The 21,938-nt window shown below is 36.2% G+C and overlaps 1 protein-coding gene across 3 annotated transcripts in view; it reads right to left on the reverse strand.

Moving 5' to 3' along the window:
* LOC122800942 (probetacellulin-like) overlaps positions 1-21,938 on the reverse strand; it is a 717,852-nt gene that overhangs the window by 343,890 nt on the left and 352,024 nt on the right. For all 3 annotated transcript variants that reach the window (XM_044070325.1, XM_044070324.1, XR_006364659.1), the window contains one exon: positions 20,028-20,145. In XM_044070325.1, the coding sequence (XP_043926260.1) occupies positions 20,028-20,145 (118 nt within the window). The remainder of the gene's footprint in view (positions 1-20,027; positions 20,146-21,938) is intronic.

The raw sequence follows: 21,938 nt of genomic DNA on the forward strand, positions 1-21,938 counted from the left end.
TGATCAACAATGGCAAGTCAAAACCACTAGAATAAAACAAATCCAAAGGACATCATCATTTGGCTAGAAAATGCAAAAGATAGCATAATCAGCTGGAGAAAGAGAATTTATTGTGACACGTACAGATTAACCCCTATCTGGACAGTGACATCCATACCCACTAAGTCGGGAACTGGTCATATAAGGATGCCTCTAAGTCCAGTAGTCCACAGGGGTAACAGACTTTGTATAGGCAGGTGACTTGGCACAGCTGAACTTTACTTACAACAGTACATTTTTCAAAGAAGAGACTGGAATATAGGTACCACATCAAGAGTTCATCCTTTGAAAAAGCACAGATTGTAAGCTCACTATTTTTTTTTTTTTTTTATAAATGTGTACTTGCAAGATCACATTACAGATGTTAATTCAACACGGGCACTCCCATGAGCACAGAACTAATGCATTAATGACGCACAGTTCAGTAACTATTATCTGCTGAAGTGCATAGCAGAAATTTGTAACCGTAAAAAAATGCACCAATAGTGTGGTGACTACAAACTGCCAGATGCTTAAAGTATTTTTATTTTAACTATCACGGCCTACAGGTAAGACTTTGATAGGCAATCCAGACTGAAAATGAAAAGTACATTATTTTGCCATAAACTTCAGTACTACACACTGCAATAGCAGGTCAGACCTTTTGCAGTTCAAAGTACCCAGCAAGGTTATGGAGAGACAATCTATGCCTGGCATACAAGGCATAATCGAATCTGGCTCTGATGGACCTCTTGCTCGTCTGCAAAATGAACAGCACCAGAACCACAAAATTCAAAGCCCTAACACCTCTGATAGACAGAAGCAGACAATAATGTCCAAACTAACATACCCACTCTCCCACATAACCTTTGGAAACTTCCAAACTAAATATCTTCTCCTATCAAACATCCACAATACTTGGGGGCATAATAGGGTTGGATTGCACAGCAAAGCCCATCATGGACATTAGCCTCTTACATACCTATGACTCCATGATGATTTCTATCATCACATGCATAGTTAAAGTTTTAAAAGCAGTAATGCAAGTGAATACATCACAAATCTGCTGTTTGAAGATGTACATGTTGATCAGCTGACATATAGCTTGCAGCATTTGGAGAGTAAATGACTGAACTGTGTCTAGCAATGTTTTCAGTATGTCACGGGGTATGTTAAAATCCAGACTTTTAGTAAAATATGAAAAATCATTTTCCAGGAAAAGTATGCCATACAATTGTAATTTCTGGAAAGGGCTTCACTGACTTAGCACTGTGCATGTCATCTGAAACAAACTATGGCCCTGCTGACCCCCCCTTCCTCTGTGCTGATCTGCAAGAGTGCTGTTTTTATTTCCTCTCCTCTGCTACCAGTGGGTTAGTAAACACCAGACAATTTTTCCTTTGACATTTTCAGCTGGACACACTAACATTCAGAAACATATATACTATTTATTTTCTTCAGAAATTTCCACTAAAGTACCAGCTGTTTATCTTCTGAAGAGACGCATGAGCAACGTTCTGCATAATTATTTCAGACTTTTCTTGTACCAGACTTTTGACTTTCATGTTGTCTGAAATAAGGCAGCCTGGCATCTGGGACACTCTAGTTTACTTTTCTCCCATAGTTCCCATACGTGTTGTTTTTCTTTAATGCAAAAGAAAATAAAGGGGAGATAGCTGGTAGCAACTTTCACATAACAGCAAAACTGCAAATTAACACAGATGTTAGAGGCAAGGTACTCTAGGATAAAACAATCAGATATTATCACAAAGTAATTAAAATTTTAGTGGGTTCTTTATTAAAAGTTAATATTTTCAAAAGTGTGAGACATTCCTTAGATAGCATAAAGGATTCTGTGATTCACAGGCACAAGAAAAACAAAGATTATTTTATTCTTTATGCACATTTGCATGACACTTGGAAGTTAACTGATTTATTTCAGTATGATAAAAAATGAATACCTACTGCACAATGTTTAAAAAATTGTAGGGTATTTCTGTTTATATCGATATAAACATATACACAGGTATTCAGTGTGAGACATTATGCACATACACATCCCAAACACTGGCGCACACAGTCACAGAACTGTTAAATGGTTGTACTTTGATGATTAGTGTCTTAGTTTCACAACAGATATTTTTAGGTTTAAACAAATATAATTTTTATACAGCACTTCTTATTGTTAATGATTTCATAAAAGCATTTTAGAGGTTATGCAATGACATGCACAAGCCTAAGTCTTTTTATTGGATTTAATTGCAAGGTTACACAATTATAGGATTATTAGGATTATTTACAACGTATAATAAAGGAAGACACATTTAGGATAGATTTCCTAGGCTTACAGACTAGGTTACATGATTTACAATATGCATTTGCAGTACTGTGAAAAGTAAGTATGCACAAGTACTAAACAGAAAACCAAAATATATTTTGTCTATTCCTAAAGTGCAATGAAAAGGAAAATGTTTTACATTATTCACAGAGCCTTTGGATATTTACAATATTAACATTATATTTTAATTTATTTATTGCATGTCATCTGAAGGCAAAACTGAAAGTGCTCTCATTCCTTATAAGGTACGATTCTTACATACTGCATTTGCTGACTTGGGAATGCAAAAGATTAACTTACGGGTTACATGTTTGTATGCTGAGATTTTAAAAGACATTCCAACTGGAAAAGCTATAGAATATCTAATTAGTATTATACAAGAAGCCCTACTTAATAATCAAAAATGGGAACACTGATTTGGACAGAACATAATAGTTGTAAATTGCCTGTTCTCAACAGGAGAAAGCCCAGTCAACAAAAACTTTACTCTGGACAACAGGAATTTGCCTTATCCTTATCTCCATGAAGTGGAGAAAACAAACCAAACGGGCAGCTTGTAAACATTAAAATAAATAGTTACAGCTGCCCAGCTTTTATCTCCACAAAGTAAAAAACAAACTGAAATACAATCAGCTGTGACTATAAAGAAACAACTACAGCTACCCTGAGCTCTTCTCCATAAACCAGAGGAAACTTTATAAGTTAAACAGAAGTCTGGCAATTTCCATTTCTACCCATCAGGTGGAAAAGTAGAGAGAGATATGCACATCTCCAGAACCATGTGAATGTTAGCTACTACAAGCAGATTATAAGAAAGGCAATACCGATCTTTAAGTAAAATAAAAGTGTAACTGAGGGATAGTCTGATACATGCTGCAGACTGAATACCATTACAGACATCAATTCATCAGTGAATAGGGAAACAGTGAATTAAGATAGGAAGGAATTCTAGATTTTTTTGTGTTTTTTTAAGCTAGTATTAAGATTGAAACAGGGTAAGTGAATACAAGGATAGGACTACAAAGTTTTTTATCTTTACAGTAAAGGCCAAGTAAAAGGCAGATTATATCATTCTGGACATGACGGTGACAATTTCCAAAATATTAAGAGTAGCACTTTATGCTGTCATTTAGATGGGAAAGGAAGGTTTACTGGATAATGTAACAGTGAGCTAAGTGGTGTGAAATGTACTGGAAAATATTCTAAACTAACCACCAAAGCCGAGGGATTATGAACTGCTGATTCTTATATTTTTTGTGTAAAGGTAGCCATAGTCTGCTATTGCTTAGAATCACTTTTTTGTGATTTTCATGATGCAGCTGTATCCTTTTCATAAATAAATCTCCTTACAACATAACTGTTTCATGAAGATTTATTTCAGATCAACAGCTTATCAACCCTATTCATATATGTGCGTGTGCATATATAAATATAGGCAGAAAACATAGATATTATGATACACACAGGTAAGTAACTTTATTTTTCTACTTCCCATTATGTTTTGCAGATGAAACTGTGACCATCAGTTTGACATTCAGTTATTATCATGCTTGCTGTGCATGGAACAGCTCTAGAATACCTATTTTTTTGAATGCAAACACAGACTCTTGATTTCAGTAACACTAATTCCAGCACAGATGTGTAGCTCCAAACACAGACTCAGATTTCAGGAATACTAATTCCAGCATTGATGTGTATCTCGTGCTGTGGCATAATCCATAGCTGATTGATGACAAGTGTGATGCAAATGATTGCCTTCAAGAGAAGGGTAATTGTCTCACATATTATGTTGGCAATAACACTCCAGTGTCATCTGATCCAGGCAGGTTACTGATCTGCAATAATGGCTATGTGGCACACAGTGTATATACCTATGTAGACAGGAAGAATTATGTTGATACTGAGATGAGCTGTCACTGTAGGTGGCAAAAGTAAGGCTAAAAGACACCCAGCATGGAGGTCCTCATGCTAACAGACTGCCAAGCTCTCAGAGTGAAACAGATTATGACACAGAGGATGAAGTCCCTCTGGCAATGCTGAAAAATGGTTGTCCACAACAACAGGTACCAGCTGTAGAAAGAACTTATGACAATGAACTGCCACTAGCAACGTGGAAGAAAATGCAGGGCAAGTGTAACGGACATCACCTGAAGTCCACTGCATGTGTAACCAGATGCCCATTGTACTAATATGCAACAGTGATTCTGTGGAATTAAATGAAGACCAGCTTCTGATCAACTTAGTCAAAAACAACTGCAAGTAAACAGTTATCTGACCAAATCTGATAAGTGTGTATACCTCTGTACCCCATCAAAAGATGACTGTTGTGAATGGCACCAGTAAAGGACACAGACACAGCTTTGCAGGTACCAAACAATAAAATTGGAATTAAACAGTTTGTCCAGTATAGTACATAAAACATGCACAGTACAGAAAGACACCATAGGGAATAAATGGCTAACAGCCATAATAATTTATGACTTTGTGGGCATTGTCAGCCCTGTGACCATCCTTGGTCCAGAAAAGGGAGAGAAGAACTTCATAAGTTTGACGTCTGAACAGAAACTCTGCAGCATAACTGCCAGTGAAATTAACTGGTTTTTCACACTTAACCAGGCTGTAGCACACAAGGTTCACGAGTGCTGGACTATAGTATGTGCTAAAAACATATATGCACAGTTTATGATTTACACATTTAGATGGCTATAGTTTCAGTTCCAGAGTACAAGCAGCACTAGGAAATATACCGATTATATGGATTGCTTCTCACAGCACAGTACATGCGAAGGAAACAGTCTGAAAAAATGCAGCATTTTCACTGAAATAATAACTGTCTGAATCTGGTACTTAACTCCAATGGCCATGACAAGCTGCACTACATGGACCCCATACTCAATGATATAGTTCATGCATGCAGGACATAGTGCAACCTGAATTATCAGGTAGCTATTGAAAGGGCAATGGTTAGATTCCACAGTCAGAGGAGGTCTAAGCAGTACATACATGGCAGGCCCAAGAATTATGACAAAGGTATGGATACTTACAGATGTCTACAATAGCTACATCCTTGAATGTCAGGTGTACACTGGTGGGATGGAATACCAAACTCAGCTCACCCTGGAACACCCTGTCATCACAGCATTGATGATGGAGTTGACAAGGAATAAGCAACACATTTACTTTGATAACTTCTTTACATCTGACACCCTTGCCCAGCTTGGGTTGCCACCTTTTCATATGCATAAAGTGAGAGAGTTTTTGGAGATGCAACATTTTGTGGTACAAAGCATTTGCACAACCACTTCAAAGGACTAGACTTTCACTTTATTGTCAAAATAAAAGCTCACTCATGCAGAATTTTAACTGCTTCTGTTATTTAATAACATATTCAGATTCAACATTGTTTTATACAAATATCAGAGACCATTTTGGAAATTTTCTTTGCTCTAAAGCTTCAGGACATTTGCCATTTTTCAAATCTTTCCTAGATGAAACACTCAAAATAGAGACGGTCCAGCATAAAGAGGGGCAAGTGATAACCAGATGGACAGAAACTTCTGCAGGCTAAACTGTACTGCTGCACAATCATGTGCACCAACAGAGAAGGTGGCCCCCAAGCATTTAACAGAGTGAGCACTCAAAATAACTCATAGGTACTTGAAATGGAAGGATAACAATACAGATTTTTGTTGGTCTCCATTACCCACAGGAGAAAACATAGCGGGACAAGAGCAAAAGTTCTTTGTCTATCTGTTGTAAACATACACAACCATTACAAGAATGAGTTGGGCACAGCTCTTCAGCTATACATTATCCTACCTGCAAAAACATCCAAAGTGGTGGCTGTACACATTCTGTTTTGTGTGTGACATGGCCCTAGCAAAATCACTGCCATGTTTCCTGTACTATATCCATTATCCTTGCAACTCAACTGCACTTTTGTGGGAAGCTGGGAATTCATTTATTTGCCAATTGGAAGAGGTGCACCAAGATTATCGGCCAACAGTCCATAAACTGTATTTAGCCTGACTACCACTTCCCTGTTAAATTATATAAAGCACCACAAACTGCAATAAAAGGGATGCATTTCAAGCCTTCCTGGGGTGACAAATATCCAAAATCTACATGTCAAATGCTTTGGGAAGGAACATGAATACAGATGTCTTGCCAATTAAATAATCCTATATATCGCATTGCGAAACAAACCAGCCTACCTACTTGCAGTGTTCAGGTGTAGCAGTAGGTATGCAAACCTTTCACTGTAGTGTGACAGTGTACCTGTCCAGGATATGCATAAACACAGTCAGCTGTTTTGGTAAGTGATGTGGGCATGTTTGTTTTGTGAATGTAGTGCTGCATCCTTAGACTATGTAATGCAAGATATGCCTGCCAACCAAGCGGCAGCAGTGGATAGTCATACTGACTGACTTTGCCCATATCACCACAGAGTGTTGCAATCAGCAAAGGGCCATCTACCTTTGTAACAGGTCACATGGAAAAAGATAACGCAGAGGTAAAGCAGACTGCTAACAGTGGGCAGCCAAAGTTAGTACTGCTTTGAGTAGGCTGAGCAGTCAGCACACATATGGAACACTTCTTGATGTCCAAATTTACATAAGCCCACCTATCTGTCCTGTTCAACTAAGAAGCGTGGCAGTCCTTCCTCTGCTTTTCTTTTTGCATATGGCCATAGGTACACATAGCTTGCTGTCATTTTTCCTTCACAATGCAATTATCTATCTGTACCATATATACTACATTCATGGCTGCCTAATGGTAGAATTAACTAATGGGACTAATCAGATCACAGCCAGACTGCTGACCACCTTCATTTGCTGCTGTATATGTGAGTGTACATGCATGAAGAATGTGGGTGTGCCCCAAAGAAAAACACAACCTATTCATATTCAAATAACTGACTACATTGTGGATAGGCAACAGGAATACAGCATGCACAAAGAAGGCAACAAATTATAAATACTATTACCTCTTTAATACACCTGTTGAATAACTGAATATCAGCATTAACATATTTCTCAAAAATATACATGAGAATATTTGGTATAGAGGATGTAAAGTTAGTATTAGCATCGCAGAACATACATGCTATTCCCCCAGACAAAACTGGGCTACACTGGATAGAAATTATATTTCACAGAAGCATGCATGCATGTTTAACGGAAATATTTGTGACCTGTCCATTAACATCAGATCATGCACAAATAAAAATTCATATGATGCAGCGTAATGATTTAAAAATGAGACACCGTGACTTTCCTACTCATCTTTTAAGAAGAGAGGAATTTAAGATATGGGTAAAAAGTAAAATTAAATAGATAAGCTATCCCTCTGAAATAATTGCTAAGAGTAGAATTAAATGAAAATGGACTTTAAAAGCATAAAACCATGATTGAAATAGATATGGGAAAGAATTGACAGGAATTATTTACAGGGTCATCAAAGGTTAAAGTATGGCAAAAGGAGAGGAAATTCACAAAACAAGAGGAGGAGAAAGTGTATAGCTCTACAGGAAATAAAGAGAGCATTTGGATAATAAGCAAGAAATTATAACACTACAGTGTGAACATTTTTGGCACAGCAACCTAGGGCAAAAGACAACAGAAAGAGTTGCAGTCAACTTTATTGATTTAATTTTCTAAATGTTAACTCATCTTATTCCCCTTAGAGGTCTATATATATTTCGGGTCTATATTAAATTCTCAAAAGCAGACAATGTCGAATCTGACACTGTCGACACGAGAATAGCGAAACTGCAGAACATCGAACAGGTAAAGGGAAATCTCCGTAAGGGGAGATTTCCGTTTACTTCAATGTAGTGCGGTCTTGAAGTTGGTATATTTAAGTAGCAGGGGATGTGGGGGGTGCAGGGAGGCTTGCCTCCCACCTACACCTTTTAGTTTTTTTTTTTTTTTTTTTTTAATTTCTTTTTGCAAACATTCGATGTTTTAACAGTTCGATCACTAAAGGTCAACCTTTAGTGATTCGAACCGTTAAATATTCGATGTTCTAATAAAGACCCTATATTTCTCCATAACTGCACCTTCTCTACTTCATATATTTGCTTAATTAAGAAACTCTGCAGTGCTTAATCCATTACTTCTTCTAAAATGCAAGTCCAACTTTAATATTGTGTTTTTTCATAATTGCAGTTATCTTTTACTTACATACATTTGCACGCTGTTCTATGCTTCCTACAACTGCATGTACACATTATACTGTATTTTGATATTATGATCTACTTTTGCTTAATTTTTATATTTGTAAAGCTTTACTCTATCTCCACTGACAATGGGTTCTTTTGCCCAGTCAGACTTTCCCAGTAAACAAATGCGGATATATATATATATATATATATATATATATATATATATATATACATATAAATAACTAAATAAAATGCAGGGAGCTTCTAACAAGAAAACAAACTAAACCCAAAGGGCCAATAGATCCATTAGAGATATTCCGGAAATTAAAAAAAACTTATAAAGCACAGGTCTGGGGAAACCAAGAAATGACACTAATAACAAAAATATTTATGGAAGACTTAGTTATGCCATCATTACAGGAAGATGTGGACTGACAAATAGATAAGACACGGAAGTCCCCAGAAGCAGAAAATATTTCTGTGGAGGGAAGAAACTGACAAAGATCTGGTAGGCTTTGTTTAACAACATTTTAAAAAGGAAGAAGTGCCATCATCTCAGGAGGAAGCAGCGGTGGCTATACTACTACTACTGAAAGAGGATAATGACTCTTCATATCTAACTTGCAATCTTTATGTCCATACTGGCTAAGAGAATGGCAAAGATGTTCCACCAAAACTGACAGATACAGATCTCCGTCATTTTGTGGTGGGGAGGCAAACATTTAATAACAGAATGATGATGGTCTAGAGGGAAGCAGAGTGCAACAAAATGCTACTATTGCTTGTGAGCCTTGATGCAGACAAAGCATTCAATAGAGACAGCTGAGATTTTATGAGCTGGGCAATGGTAGCTTATGCAATTCCTGATATAATAATAAGAGTTAATAATAAGGCTATACGAAGGCACAATGACAAGAATTAAGGTGGGAGGGCTATTGTCTGACAAGCTGTATTTGAAATGTGATACCAGGCAAGGAAGTATTCTTTCTGCTCGGTTATTTACTTTACATTTAGCACTGTTAGCAAAGAAAATAAGGAATTCACAAATTCAATGATATAACTTGTTTAGTAATTAAGGGGGGAAAAAAAACAAGACAGCCTTATTTGCAAAGCTTTACAAATCCAGAAAATGATATTTTGATGAGAAGACTTCCAGACAAGTTTGTGTCTTTTCAGGATATAAAATAAAACAAAAATCTATTAACGGGTATATGAAACATTTAAGTACATGTATTAGAAAATATTCTGCTACAATAAAATAAGGATATGTGGGGAGAGACTAAACAGAAAATACAAAAAATAAGAACCTGAAAGCTCTATTTTGGAGATGGGTAGTAATAAAGAAGCACTGAAAATGCATTCAGTCTATTTAGTCTTATGTATAGTGTGATGATGGGAGGTATTGCCAGCTATGCCAAGAAAAGTAGGGCAGTGGATGTGTAACATATGCCAGTACAGAGAGCTGAAGTTTTGTAAAGAATTGTATATCATTTTAATATCAAACTGATTTGTACAGATGTTTGTGTTGAAAATGCATTTGTAAAGCTGCTTGTGTTAAAAATGTACCAACAGTGGGTCCTGCTGGATAGAAAAGAAATACACCTGTATGTCAGACTGTGTATTTAACTGTTAAAATGAATGTATTGTAACAGAGGATACTGAAGAGAAGAGGTTAATCTTGGTCCAGCTAACTTTGAAAAATAGTCTGAAATTAAATTACCTGGTTTAGGCAATAAAGACTGTATCTTACAGTTCTGACTGCAACCAGAGATGAAATAGCTGCGAAAACCAGGCCTAAGAATCCTTCAGTATTGTCCTTACGGGTGAACTAATTGCTACCCTGGAAGGGCGGAAGTTTTGAAAGGGTTTTTTTACCTTCCAGATGCTACAATACATTTTTTATTTTATTTTATTTTACTTTACATTTGTTGACCGGGCTAGTCTAACTGGATATATGTCCATTTTCAGTAGAGGCCCGGGGAGATAAGCTCCAAGAGAATTTAGTAAAAAAAATGCTAGTACAATACATTAACAAAGGGAGGAAGCTCAATTACATAACTATCTAACAAACTCATCACATATACAACGAAAATCTCAACACGACAAGGTCAGGTAAATAAAGAAACTCAATAAACATCTAAAATTAAGAAAATATCAACAGGATAGGTCAGTTAAATATAGCAAGTCTAAAGTTGTATATATTATAAAGGAGGACTGGAGTTAGTACTGAGAGATTAGCAGGTAAACAGAGTCAAGTAAATAAGGGAAGGTTAAACAGGTTTACATCTCAGCAAAGCTCTGTGTGTATGGTAACACATGTTAAATTCTGGTTCAGTTTCTAGTAAAGAGGGTAGTGTGGGAACCAGAGTCAGATGACTAGATGTGTGTGATGTCATTTTGTAATCTAGCACTGAGATTATGTTTTAATACTAGATGACATGCTTTAGAAAACCAAGTAACAAACAGCTGAAGTACACAAGCACGTGCTTGTGTACTTAATACTAGATGAGACAGAAGTCCCACAGCAGTCTGTTTTTGAAACCTGACAAACAAGGATCCCTACCCCAATTCATCTTGTCTTGCTTTATTAAGTAACCAGGGAAGAGTAATTCTTTAGATAAGTCAGGAAAATATAGTGAGATTAGTTAAGTACTGTTTTTCTGTAATTGTGTGAATCTATCCATCTGGCTTATTTTTAATATTGCCTGTTACTGAAACTCTGGTGTTTATTGTAAATAGATATTTAGTACTTTCGTGTTCTTTATTATTTATTATTAAATATATTTAAACTTTTCATTGTGGCTGTTTTTTTGCAGAATATTTTAAACTTTGAGAGTACTCCTATTTATTTGGTGACACTATGGCCACTCCTGAAAGCCCTGCTGCATTGGTCAAACACTACCCTTTGTATTACTATTAATTTTACTCAATATAATTAGGTACTCCTGTGAGAGGCTTAGAGTAGCTGGCTTTTGAGTATTCTGGTGGCAGTGGAATTTTGTTAGAGTCTGGAGATAGCTTGTAAATCTGTGCCAGCCTTTCCCAGGTAAATCTGAAAGTGTGTGTGTGTCAGCTACTTGGAGCAGGGACACACAGCACTAGTTTCACAGAGAGGGTAGTGGAGGACTTGCCTTGGAACACTCAGCTGAGGACTCAACTCTACAGCTGTATCAGTGCAGTGGGGAGACCTATTGGGGACCTGGAGACAGAGAAGGAATCCAAACCCTGGATTAAGTGTGTTCCCTGTGTGTTCTTAAGAGAAATTGTGCTTGGTGCAGAGAGCTGCATCTGGAAGTACTGTGTGCATCTGTTTTTTGTCCCAAGTGAATGTCCCTCACTGGTGTTCATAGTGAGCAATTAAGGATCCTTGATTACTGGCCCAGAGCAGGATGTCACATATAGTTCAGGTATATTTTATCAACCAGAGGAAAGGTTGTGGATGTAATTATCAAGCAGTTGAGGGAACGTATTTGGGAGTGGAAGAAGGCAAAGTTGATTCACTCCATAGAACAAGCTGCTTTAGTGTTATCTGATTTGAGGTGGCACTTAAATGAACAGTTAAGGCTCATACATATAACTTAAGCACAAAGTGATAAATCAAAGTAAAAAAGACTGATGATGAAATGGGGTAGGCGTTGTCAAGAGGCAGGAAGAGTGGTTATATGTCCTTAATGAGAACAGTAATAATAATACAGAATATAATATTCATAAAGTAGCACAAAATATTCAAAGAACTAAGCCAGCATAAAAATGCCGAAAGGGTTTTTTACCATCAAGAAGTCTGCAAATAGGGGGTTTAGAAAATAGGCAATGGGGCTGGAATTTAATGAAGAAAATTAGCAAAGTAACCAAAGTATTAGCAGCAAATAACTTGAGGTGAAAGCTAACAGAGCAGGATCAGGCTAAGCAGGAGTCTAGACTGATAACAGAGTACAGACAAATTCAAAGGCATAGGGGAGAGTTAAGTGAAAGACATGCTCCTTTTTTAAATTGAGTCTAGAACAGAAGATGCAATTTAAAAAGGAATATTAGGTAGATTATATAATTATTTCTTATTAGCTATAATAATCAGAGTTGTTGGAAAAGACTGAGAAAAAATATGGAAAGTCAAGTTACACAGGAACAATAGGAATAACATTTTAGGGTTCCAGAAGGTTTAGGATTTTTGCATAGAAGTGCTTGCATATGTATTTTTATATCCCAAGCATACTTGGGATTTGGTGCATAAAAATGTTGGAGATGTGATGGGGAAGAAAGCAGAAAATGTGAACAGGTTTTTTGGGAATGTAACAAGCTGGCAGATTTTTATAATTGAGAGAGTACTTTCATGGAAATAATAGAGGAAGAAATGGTAATAATCAAGGAAGTGATTCTTTTCATCTGGAATATCGGATCTAAACTGCCTACACACTACAAAGTTCAATGCTAATGGTGGCCAAAAATGTAATTATTATTAAATAGAAATCAAAATCTATACCAACCATAATTAACTTTGTGTATATTGTACAGGATTCAAGGTAACAGGAAGTGGGATCTTTAGAAAATGTAAAGGAGCATATATTTCATAGAAATAAGTGGCATATGAGGGAAGAATACATACAAAATAATGCTTTGGAAGTGAAGTGAGGTTTAAGGGAATGAAAATTGTTAAAACAAATGTATGTATTATGCACTACTATTAAAAAGGAACTATTATGGTTTCTTTTTTTGATTAATGTATGTAAATTTATGTTGCATGTTAAAATGTGATTATTTAGTATAGATGCTAAACTCATATTGGACATTAAAATCAGATCATTTAATACAGGTGTTCTTAAAAAAAAAAAAAAAAAGTCACCCTCCCCAGAGCTTGAGCTTCCCCGCATCCAGCAGGCAGATCTAGTGGATCATCGCTAAAATACATCTGCAGTGAAATGGAAAAAGTGCACCCACAGACTGACATTACTGTGCTGCATACTGGAGTGAATGATGTGCTCACACATCCTTTGGAGAGCTGAGGTTTCACATAAAGCCAATTTTGAACACAACATGGTCATGTTAAGTATGTTTTACACAGTCAGACATCATCCCTTGCCAGCACTGAAGACACAGGAACACTCGGCAGGCAGTATAACAAGGCCAGGGGACTACAAAACAGCTTCAGGCATGGACTGATGCACAGCTGTGTAGAATGACAATCATGTAAGGATACATCATTGCTCCTGTATGCAACTGGAGTTCACCTAAACAGCAAAGAACTACATATATTCTTGGGTAATGACCATACTGATGTGATGGCAGCACTGGAAGTCATCCTGATAAACAACATATGATGGAGAATAACGTTATCTTTGTCTGCCAACAGTAAAATAATAAATAAATATATTTAGATTTCTAAACACTTGGTATATCACAGAAGAACAATATGCTTTGTGTATGTGCCATCCCTGCAAAGATAAAACTGCCTGTGCATTACTTAAATTATTAAAATTATGATACTGCTCATATTTTTGGTGAATAAATGTCTAAGGACTGTGGCAAGTTGATTGGTAAGGCATCACTTGGAAACAGGCAGCAAAACTTACAACCTGATGTCAGTTATGAAGTATATGTAGCACACAGGATTACACACATTTTTGAAATTATAAAAATTACATGTCATACTTTTAAAATCTCTCTAAGGTAACCTATTAACATTTTTATTTAAATTGCATTAATTTACTTGCTTCCTTTTGTTTACTGGGAAAATCTGAATGGGCAAAGCCCCTTTGAAACATAGACCCAGAAAGAAAAGTTCCAAGAAGGGTTTTACAATCTTAAAAGCAGACTAATAAAAACTTATCAAAAAATTATAATCCGAACAGAAAAAGAAAAACTGACTCAACACTTAAGATCACTAAAGTCTACTTATAAATACTGAAAATGTGATATGATACAGACAAGATAGATTAGCTGTGGGGAAGGAAACACTGAATTTGGGGAGTTGGCTCCCCAGGTGGAGAACAACAGTAGCAAATCCAATTGTCCATGAAGCGTTATTTTGGTAGAGATTTAAAATGTGATGTGTTCTTAGTTTCACAAAGAGGTAAAGGAGGTAAAATGTGAGGTGTTTTTAGTTTCATAAAGAGATAAGGAGATAATTCTAGTATTTGAACAGGGAGGAAGAGCAGAGAGCATTATCTTATAAGTTTTTGTTTTTTACACTGTAGCAAGGAATCTGCCCGAGGATTTTAGTGTACGAGGAAGGGAGTATCGTGACATTGTGGAGGTTAGAGATAAACATTTTTCTTAAGTGTGTAGGATGTTGAAATACAAGTACTTTTTAGGTAGTTTATTAAAGTTATGAATTTTTTCATATTTTTCTGAATACCTGTATAAGGGAGTAAGGCGAAATGATAGGTAATAGTCTTATTTAGATGCCAGCATCAGTACTTACCCGTTTGGTCTCAGGGACATAACAAAAGATCCAAACGTCAAGAAACCGTCTTTAATAAGCAAACAAAGCTTTCAGGTCTTTGCCCTTTCTCAATGCTAAAACACATTAAACTCAGTACGATCAAGCTTTTAAAATAGGAGCACATCTATCACATGACTACAGCCAACCAATCGTGATAGTATATAGAACAGAATACATATATAACTATAACAAACCTAATAAAAATTAATAAAAATTAAATAAATGCACTCATGTACAATACAGTATAAATATAATACCTATCTAAAGGAATTATAATATAAAAATATATTAAAAAATTTCTTATAATTCTTCAAAAATATTTAGTATCTAGTATTCTGTAATTTTACTAAAATAGGTTTTAAAGTAATAGCAGTATTAAGGCCAGGTGGGGCATCTGCAGCTAGTCTCAATATCCACTCATATTCTTTTGTTTCAAGAAGATTATTTAAATCACCACCCCAATTACATCTATAAACTATATCTATTACCCTAACTTGTGACTACTGTCAGTGTCAGAAATGTGTTTACTTAACGCATTTTTATCGTTATTCCTCCGTATATCTTTTTTGTGTTCTATAATTCGTTCCTTTAACTTTCTAGTGGTTTTACCCACATAGGACACTGAATAAAAGTCACCAAATAAACCACATTAACAATAGTGCAATTTGCTGTTACTTCAAACCTATAGGCCACATTTGTGGTCGGATGTCTAAATATATCACTACCTATGCCTAAAATATCAGTGCAACAAGAACAGTCCCTGCAACTAAAAGTGCCTACCCTCATATCTAACCATGGTATGTGTTGAGAGTTAAAGTCTTTATAGCACAATTTACTTTTCAAATTTCTCATATTCTTATATGAGAAATATGGCTCAACACCTAGTATCTCCTTAAGTTCAGGTGAAGCCATTAATATTAACCAATTTTTCTGTATGATTCATTTTACACTAGGTGTTTTATCATTATATGTCATAATATATCTAATTTTCTCAGTACCTAAAGTAACATTTATATTAGGACTATCAAAATTCTCCTTGGCCCTAAAAATAGGTTTAACTGTCGATGCTCTCTGCCTAATAACCCTCTCACTCATCGCTTGTAATTGTTGATAATCACAGCCACTCAATAAAAATTCTTCCTTCAAGTCTTCTAATTGTGTCAAGAAAACAGTCTCATCTGTATTTAATCTACTAACCCTACTGAATTGTGCTGTCATAATTCCTGTAAAAACATGTGGGGCATGCATACTACATCTATTAATATATCTTCCTGCCTGTACCCGTTTCTTATGAATGCTAATCTCTAAGCTGCCTTGTCTCAGATCCAATTGTAAATCCAAAAGTACAGTAGTAGTTTCAGAATACTCCATCTTAAATTTAAGAAAGGTAGTTGTGTTATTCAAATATTCAATATATTCATACAATTCATTAATTGTTCCTTTCCAAATAATAAAAAATTCATCAACAAAACATTGGTACAGGCAGACCTTGTGGTTCAAATGATTCAGAGTACTACAGACATATTTGGTCTCCCATTGATGGAGGACCAAATTGGGATATGTGTTGGCCACAGATGTGCCCATTGCTACCCCAGTTAACTGCAAATAAAACTCATTATCAAATAAAAAAATATATTTAGATAAAACTATGTCCAAAAGCGCACAAATATTTTCTCTCTCTCTCTTGCTGTCATCACATCTTTGCTAACTAAAAATTCTCTTATAGCTTGTATTCCATCCTCATTGGGGATCGCTGTGAATAGTGATACTATATCCAGTGTCACCAGCAAATATTCACCTTAATGTATCTCTTCTCCTTCTAAGGTATCATACCATGTGGATAATTTCAAAATGAAATCTATAGTGTCTTTTAATATATTTCTACAGCTAGGTAGAAAATGACTCAATTTCCTTTGTAAATATATGGAAATAGGCTCAGTCACCCATCCTCTACCAGACACTATAGGTCTCAAAAGTGACATGTATTTTAGGTAACCCGTATAGTTGCAGTGTAATGGGACAAGGTACGGTAAAGAAATTAAATAAGTCCAAATCTATATCTCCAGTTAATTGTAAATCATAAATTAACATATTTACTTCACTTATATATTTCTCGACTTCCATAGAAGGAATATGTTTGAAAGTATTTCCTTCTCTCAACAATAATTTCAGATTCCATATAACTATCATGGTTCATAACAACTATAGAACCCCCCTTATCCGCTTGTTTTATAACCAAATCTGTATTATTCTGTAGAGTTTTTAATGCTAATGATTCCTCATATGTTAAATTATATTTCCTATGTTTAGCATTCATAGAATATAACATTCTTAATTCAACTTCACAAGCATCATGAAAAGGAGTTAACACTGGTATACTTACAGGTATAAAAGTGCTTCTCCGTTTACAAATGGCAGAATTATCAAATACATTCCCTTTAAATAACACTTTTAAATTTAATGTCCTTGAAAACTGTTTTAAAGCAGTTACTAAATTGTCCCAGGGGCATGACATCTATGTAGCATACATGGAGAGACTTAGCAGTTTAATATTATGAAAATTAATATGAGAAAAGTAAGAGAGCCTGGGAACATGAGGAGTATGATATAGTCTGGGAGACTGACCTACCACACACTGATCAACAGTATGTATATGCAGCTCCAGCTACTGAGATATACCAATTTACTTGACAGATTATTACACCAGCGTTCATATTCTTGTGAATATCTTTCTAAAGGAGCATGGTTTACTAAGTCCAAAGTCCTACCAAAACATGTTATCTACCACACCTGCAGACATATAACAGTTTGTCAGATTTTAAAGATTATGAGATTTTTCACACGTAGGCCTATATCTCTGGAAAGGAACACGGGAACATTAGGAACAATTTAATTTACATCTCACATCAGTCTACTAAAATGATCAACTGTTATACTATATCTGTTTATTACAGGTGAAGAGATACAAGATTCTTTGGTTGTTAAATTATGAAAAATAGTATATTCTTCATACTTTTGTCAATATCTCAGTAAGCCATTGTTACATAATGCTGATTGCAGTCTCATTTTGAAGCTAACAGACAAAACAACATGTCAGTGGTGATGCACACCTCAGTGTGTTGTCTTTCAGAGGAGACATAAAACAGAGGCCCTATCTGCCAGAGTTGGTGTTAGCTCAGATGTAAAATATCCAATGGCACCTATAAAAAAAAAAAAAAAAAAAAAAGAGTAGGGGAAGTTCCCCACTGCCCTAGCCAAATTTTCCCTAGTATTTTAAATACCATCTCAACAAAGGCTAGATAGATAGATAGATAGATCAGCTGTATTTAAGTACTCCCATGTTATAGGCAATGACATATTGTGATAAAACCAACAGAAATTAGATGCATAAAATCTGTGCTGATACCAAATATAAAATCACACTTTTTAATTACAATAAAACCACTTCCACTATTCTGAAGATCTGTATGGGCCGAGCAGTTTTGTATAGCTGTTATGTTTGTAAGTTTCAGCTGAATTTTGTCAGTGAGCAAATTCGCTATGTCATTATACTCTGTGACGGTGGCACTATTGGCCACAAGTTCAGCACATTAATATGTGCTGCCTTTGAGGTTTTGAACATAGCTGTAGAAGGCCTTGTGGTTGCCTTTAGCCTGTAAGGCTATCTTGATAGCATAATTGGCCTTGTTGGACTTTAATAGTCCTCAATTTCCTGTTTAGTTTAATTTAGAGAGCATCTGTTATGGGAGTTGCTCTTCCTGATTTTAGCCATGACTTTTTTTCTTTTGTTATAGCCCTGTTTAGGTTAAGATTCAACCAGTGTGGTTTGTTTCTAGAGTTAGTTTTGGGCTTCCTTCCAGTAGATACAGCAGCCTCTACAAAGTCATTTACATAGTTGTACAGGCTCTCTGTGAACAACTCCATAAAGATTGTCTGGGTTTGGAGGGGCATTGGATTATGACAACTTATCACTTAAGACGTAGTTTGCTTTGGAATAATTCCTAACAATTACAGGGTTTGCCGAGTTTATATAGTTGATTTTTATTTTGAAAGAGATAGATTTGTAGTTCGACCTCATTAGTGAGGATGTGACATGGGGAGGGGGCAGAGTTCTCCCACATTGGTGAGTACCAGTTCTAATATGTTTGAACCTCTGATGGGTGTGCACACTATCTGGTCAAGGGTGTTTGATTTAATAAAGGCCAGGAATCACTGCGCCTGTGAGTATGGGGTAGTTAAACTCTCTCATGAACTGTATTTGTTTTAATGGTGAGTGCCTCCAGTAGGTCTAGATATGAGCAATGGGATTCTAGGGACATAGATGGTGACCTACAACTTGATAGGATACAGTATGTGACTTACCTAGTGAGGCAGCTCATAATGTTAATGTTTAACTCCTATCACAAGTCTGTCAGAAACATCTTTGTCTTTTGCTTTTCCCCTGGGGGCTCTACTGCAGCTTCTGCATACATTGATTCTTTCTTCCTTGTAGAAATCCTTTGACTATTTCACCATTCAAACATAAAGCCTGCATATTACATTTTCTTGGGACATTTGAGGTACATGATCAGGCACGTTTTTATTTACAATATCTAAATAGTCAGCAAAACTTCCCACAGTACTTTCTTCTTCAAAACTGATCCAGCAAGCCCTCACTTTGTCTGGGACACCACTTCATAAAGCATTTTTAGCAAAGCAGTATAATCTAATCTGCATTCCCGAATACAGGTAATAACAGTGCCCAATTTTCCCTTTGCTTCAGTCTTCATTTCAGCAGACCCATCATGGTTTGCAATATGCTGCTGTTTTACACAGGATGCAAATACGCAACCAACTCAAAATGAGTAAAGCATTTTCTCCATTTTCCTGGCCAAATTATCTCTAGTTAGTATGAAACCTTGTGCCTCCCCTGACAAATAGTCCATGCCTAGTAAGAATGATCAGTCAACAAAAATAAATACATAAAATGGAAATAACTGACTAGAAAGAAAAGCATGAACAACTTCAAGGGACAGATTGCATACTACTTGGTTTGGTCATATATTCCAGTTAAAAATATAAATACTTACATGCATGATGGCACCTTCACTGCCTCTACAAATTTACATTTCCCTCGAATACAGTAATCCTTGTATTTTGGTGGACACTCCCAGAAATGTTCACTCCTCTTTACAAGTGCAGGACTATCTGGAGGAAGAAAGGAGGAAGGCAATTTTGCTTTTATTTTACAAACCATTACAGAAGTTCCAATCAATCTGCAAAACATGAAATAAACCATGGAAATAAATTAATACAGATGAAACTGAAAACAAATCAGAATAAAGTGTAAATTTTATTAAGCCTAGAAACCGTGCTTTAATATCAATAATTCTGAGACATTTTATGCCTCACTTTTCCTATGAAGTAACTGCAAATCAATTCACACAAACAAGAATCTGTAATCTGAGTTAGCAAAACATGCTGCAGATACACATTCAAGACTAGACAAAGGTATTCAAGTCTGCGTTTCTAAAGAAGGATAAGCCAAGATGCATCATGCTGTAAACTCCTTATGGTATTTATATACAGCACATTCAGCCAGAGCTTTTAATGTTCATCACATTGATCACTGCTGCAACAGTAACAGCTATATGTGTTACATTAATACCAAGGATATAACAAAGCCAGACAGCTTCCAAAGATTCAGGGCCCCTTCCACATCCTCAAACCAAAAAACACAGGTTTGAGTGTGAAGCCCTTCAGAGCTTTTCTGACACCAAAGATGGCATTCCTTTGTGGGCTTTTGAAGATCTTGTGCTGTTCCTGCTGAGCAGATTACATTCCCTTTGTGGAAAAACCTTCCATATTTTAAATTTATTCTTTAAATGTACTTTGCTGATCAGGAAATTTTTTTTTAACCTAGGGGTTTGTTAAATGGACTGTCATGAGACTTGAGTGTACTTTTAAACGGTGTGCACTTTTTTTTCCTGTCAGTTATTTTTTCTATGGAGAAACTGTTAATTTTACTTGCAGGGGTGGGCAAAGTGCCTTAAAGGGCTTTTTACTAAGTTTTTGTTGGGTAAACCTGACTTTTTACAACTTTAAATTTTTACCAGTTTATGCTACTTGCTTTCCCTGGGGGAAAGGCACCATTTTCGACTTGACCATGGAACAAACAAGCGGTCCCACAATTTGTCCTCTGTCCAGCCACACACACAAAAAAATTAAGCAAACATTTGTCACCACAGCAAGCTGACAATCTGCATCAAGCCTATGTGGGTAACTCTGCAGTGGCCAATGTTGATTACTTAGACCATTAATCTTTTATCTGGATCCCTCTGTGTAGCACCTAAAGCCACTATGGACCTGGCGTTAACCACGTCTTCTGCGGATGTCAGCATCCCCTCAGTGGGCAAGGGAGAGTCATGCTTGTCGGTCTTGGGAGAGGGAGCAGGGAAGTCTTACTTATTTGGTGAGAAAGTTTTGCCCGTCCCTGGAAAAGCTGCATTGCCATTAACAACCCATTAGCCTAATTATTTTCTCTCAAAAAGAAACAGAAAACCAAACTGGCTTTTGCTCCTCCTCAAATTTCTCTGGACCATAACAGTTTACTAGATCTGGCTCAGGGGTTTAATTCAGGATACTGACCCTTCTTATAAGGTAGTTTCTGGGGGGAAAGTTTTAAATTGAAGCCTCTTTTTCTGATGAGATTCAAGATTCTGAATCTGGACTGGAACATGAAGGAAAAGATTCAGGGTCTTCTCCTCAAATTTCTGATTCAAATTCAAGCACTGGATTTTCTCTTTGTGTGAAACTTTTTCCCAAATGTGCCAATGCTCTCATGGGAGAATAATGAGGTTTCTCAGCAACTCAGAAAATACCATGAACTGTTAAAATGGAATTTCCAGAACATTTGCGCATTCTTCCAGTGCTATCAGATTTGGAGGATGTGCGAGTCACTGTCTACAATTTTCCTTGTAATCAGCCTGCTCCCCCTAAAA

This window comes from Protopterus annectens, chromosome 4.part1, assembly GCF_019279795.1.
Source record: "Protopterus annectens isolate FY-2018-M chromosome 4.part1, PAN1.0, whole genome shotgun sequence".
NCBI lineage: Eukaryota > Metazoa > Chordata > Ceratodontiformes > Protopteridae > Protopterus > Protopterus annectens.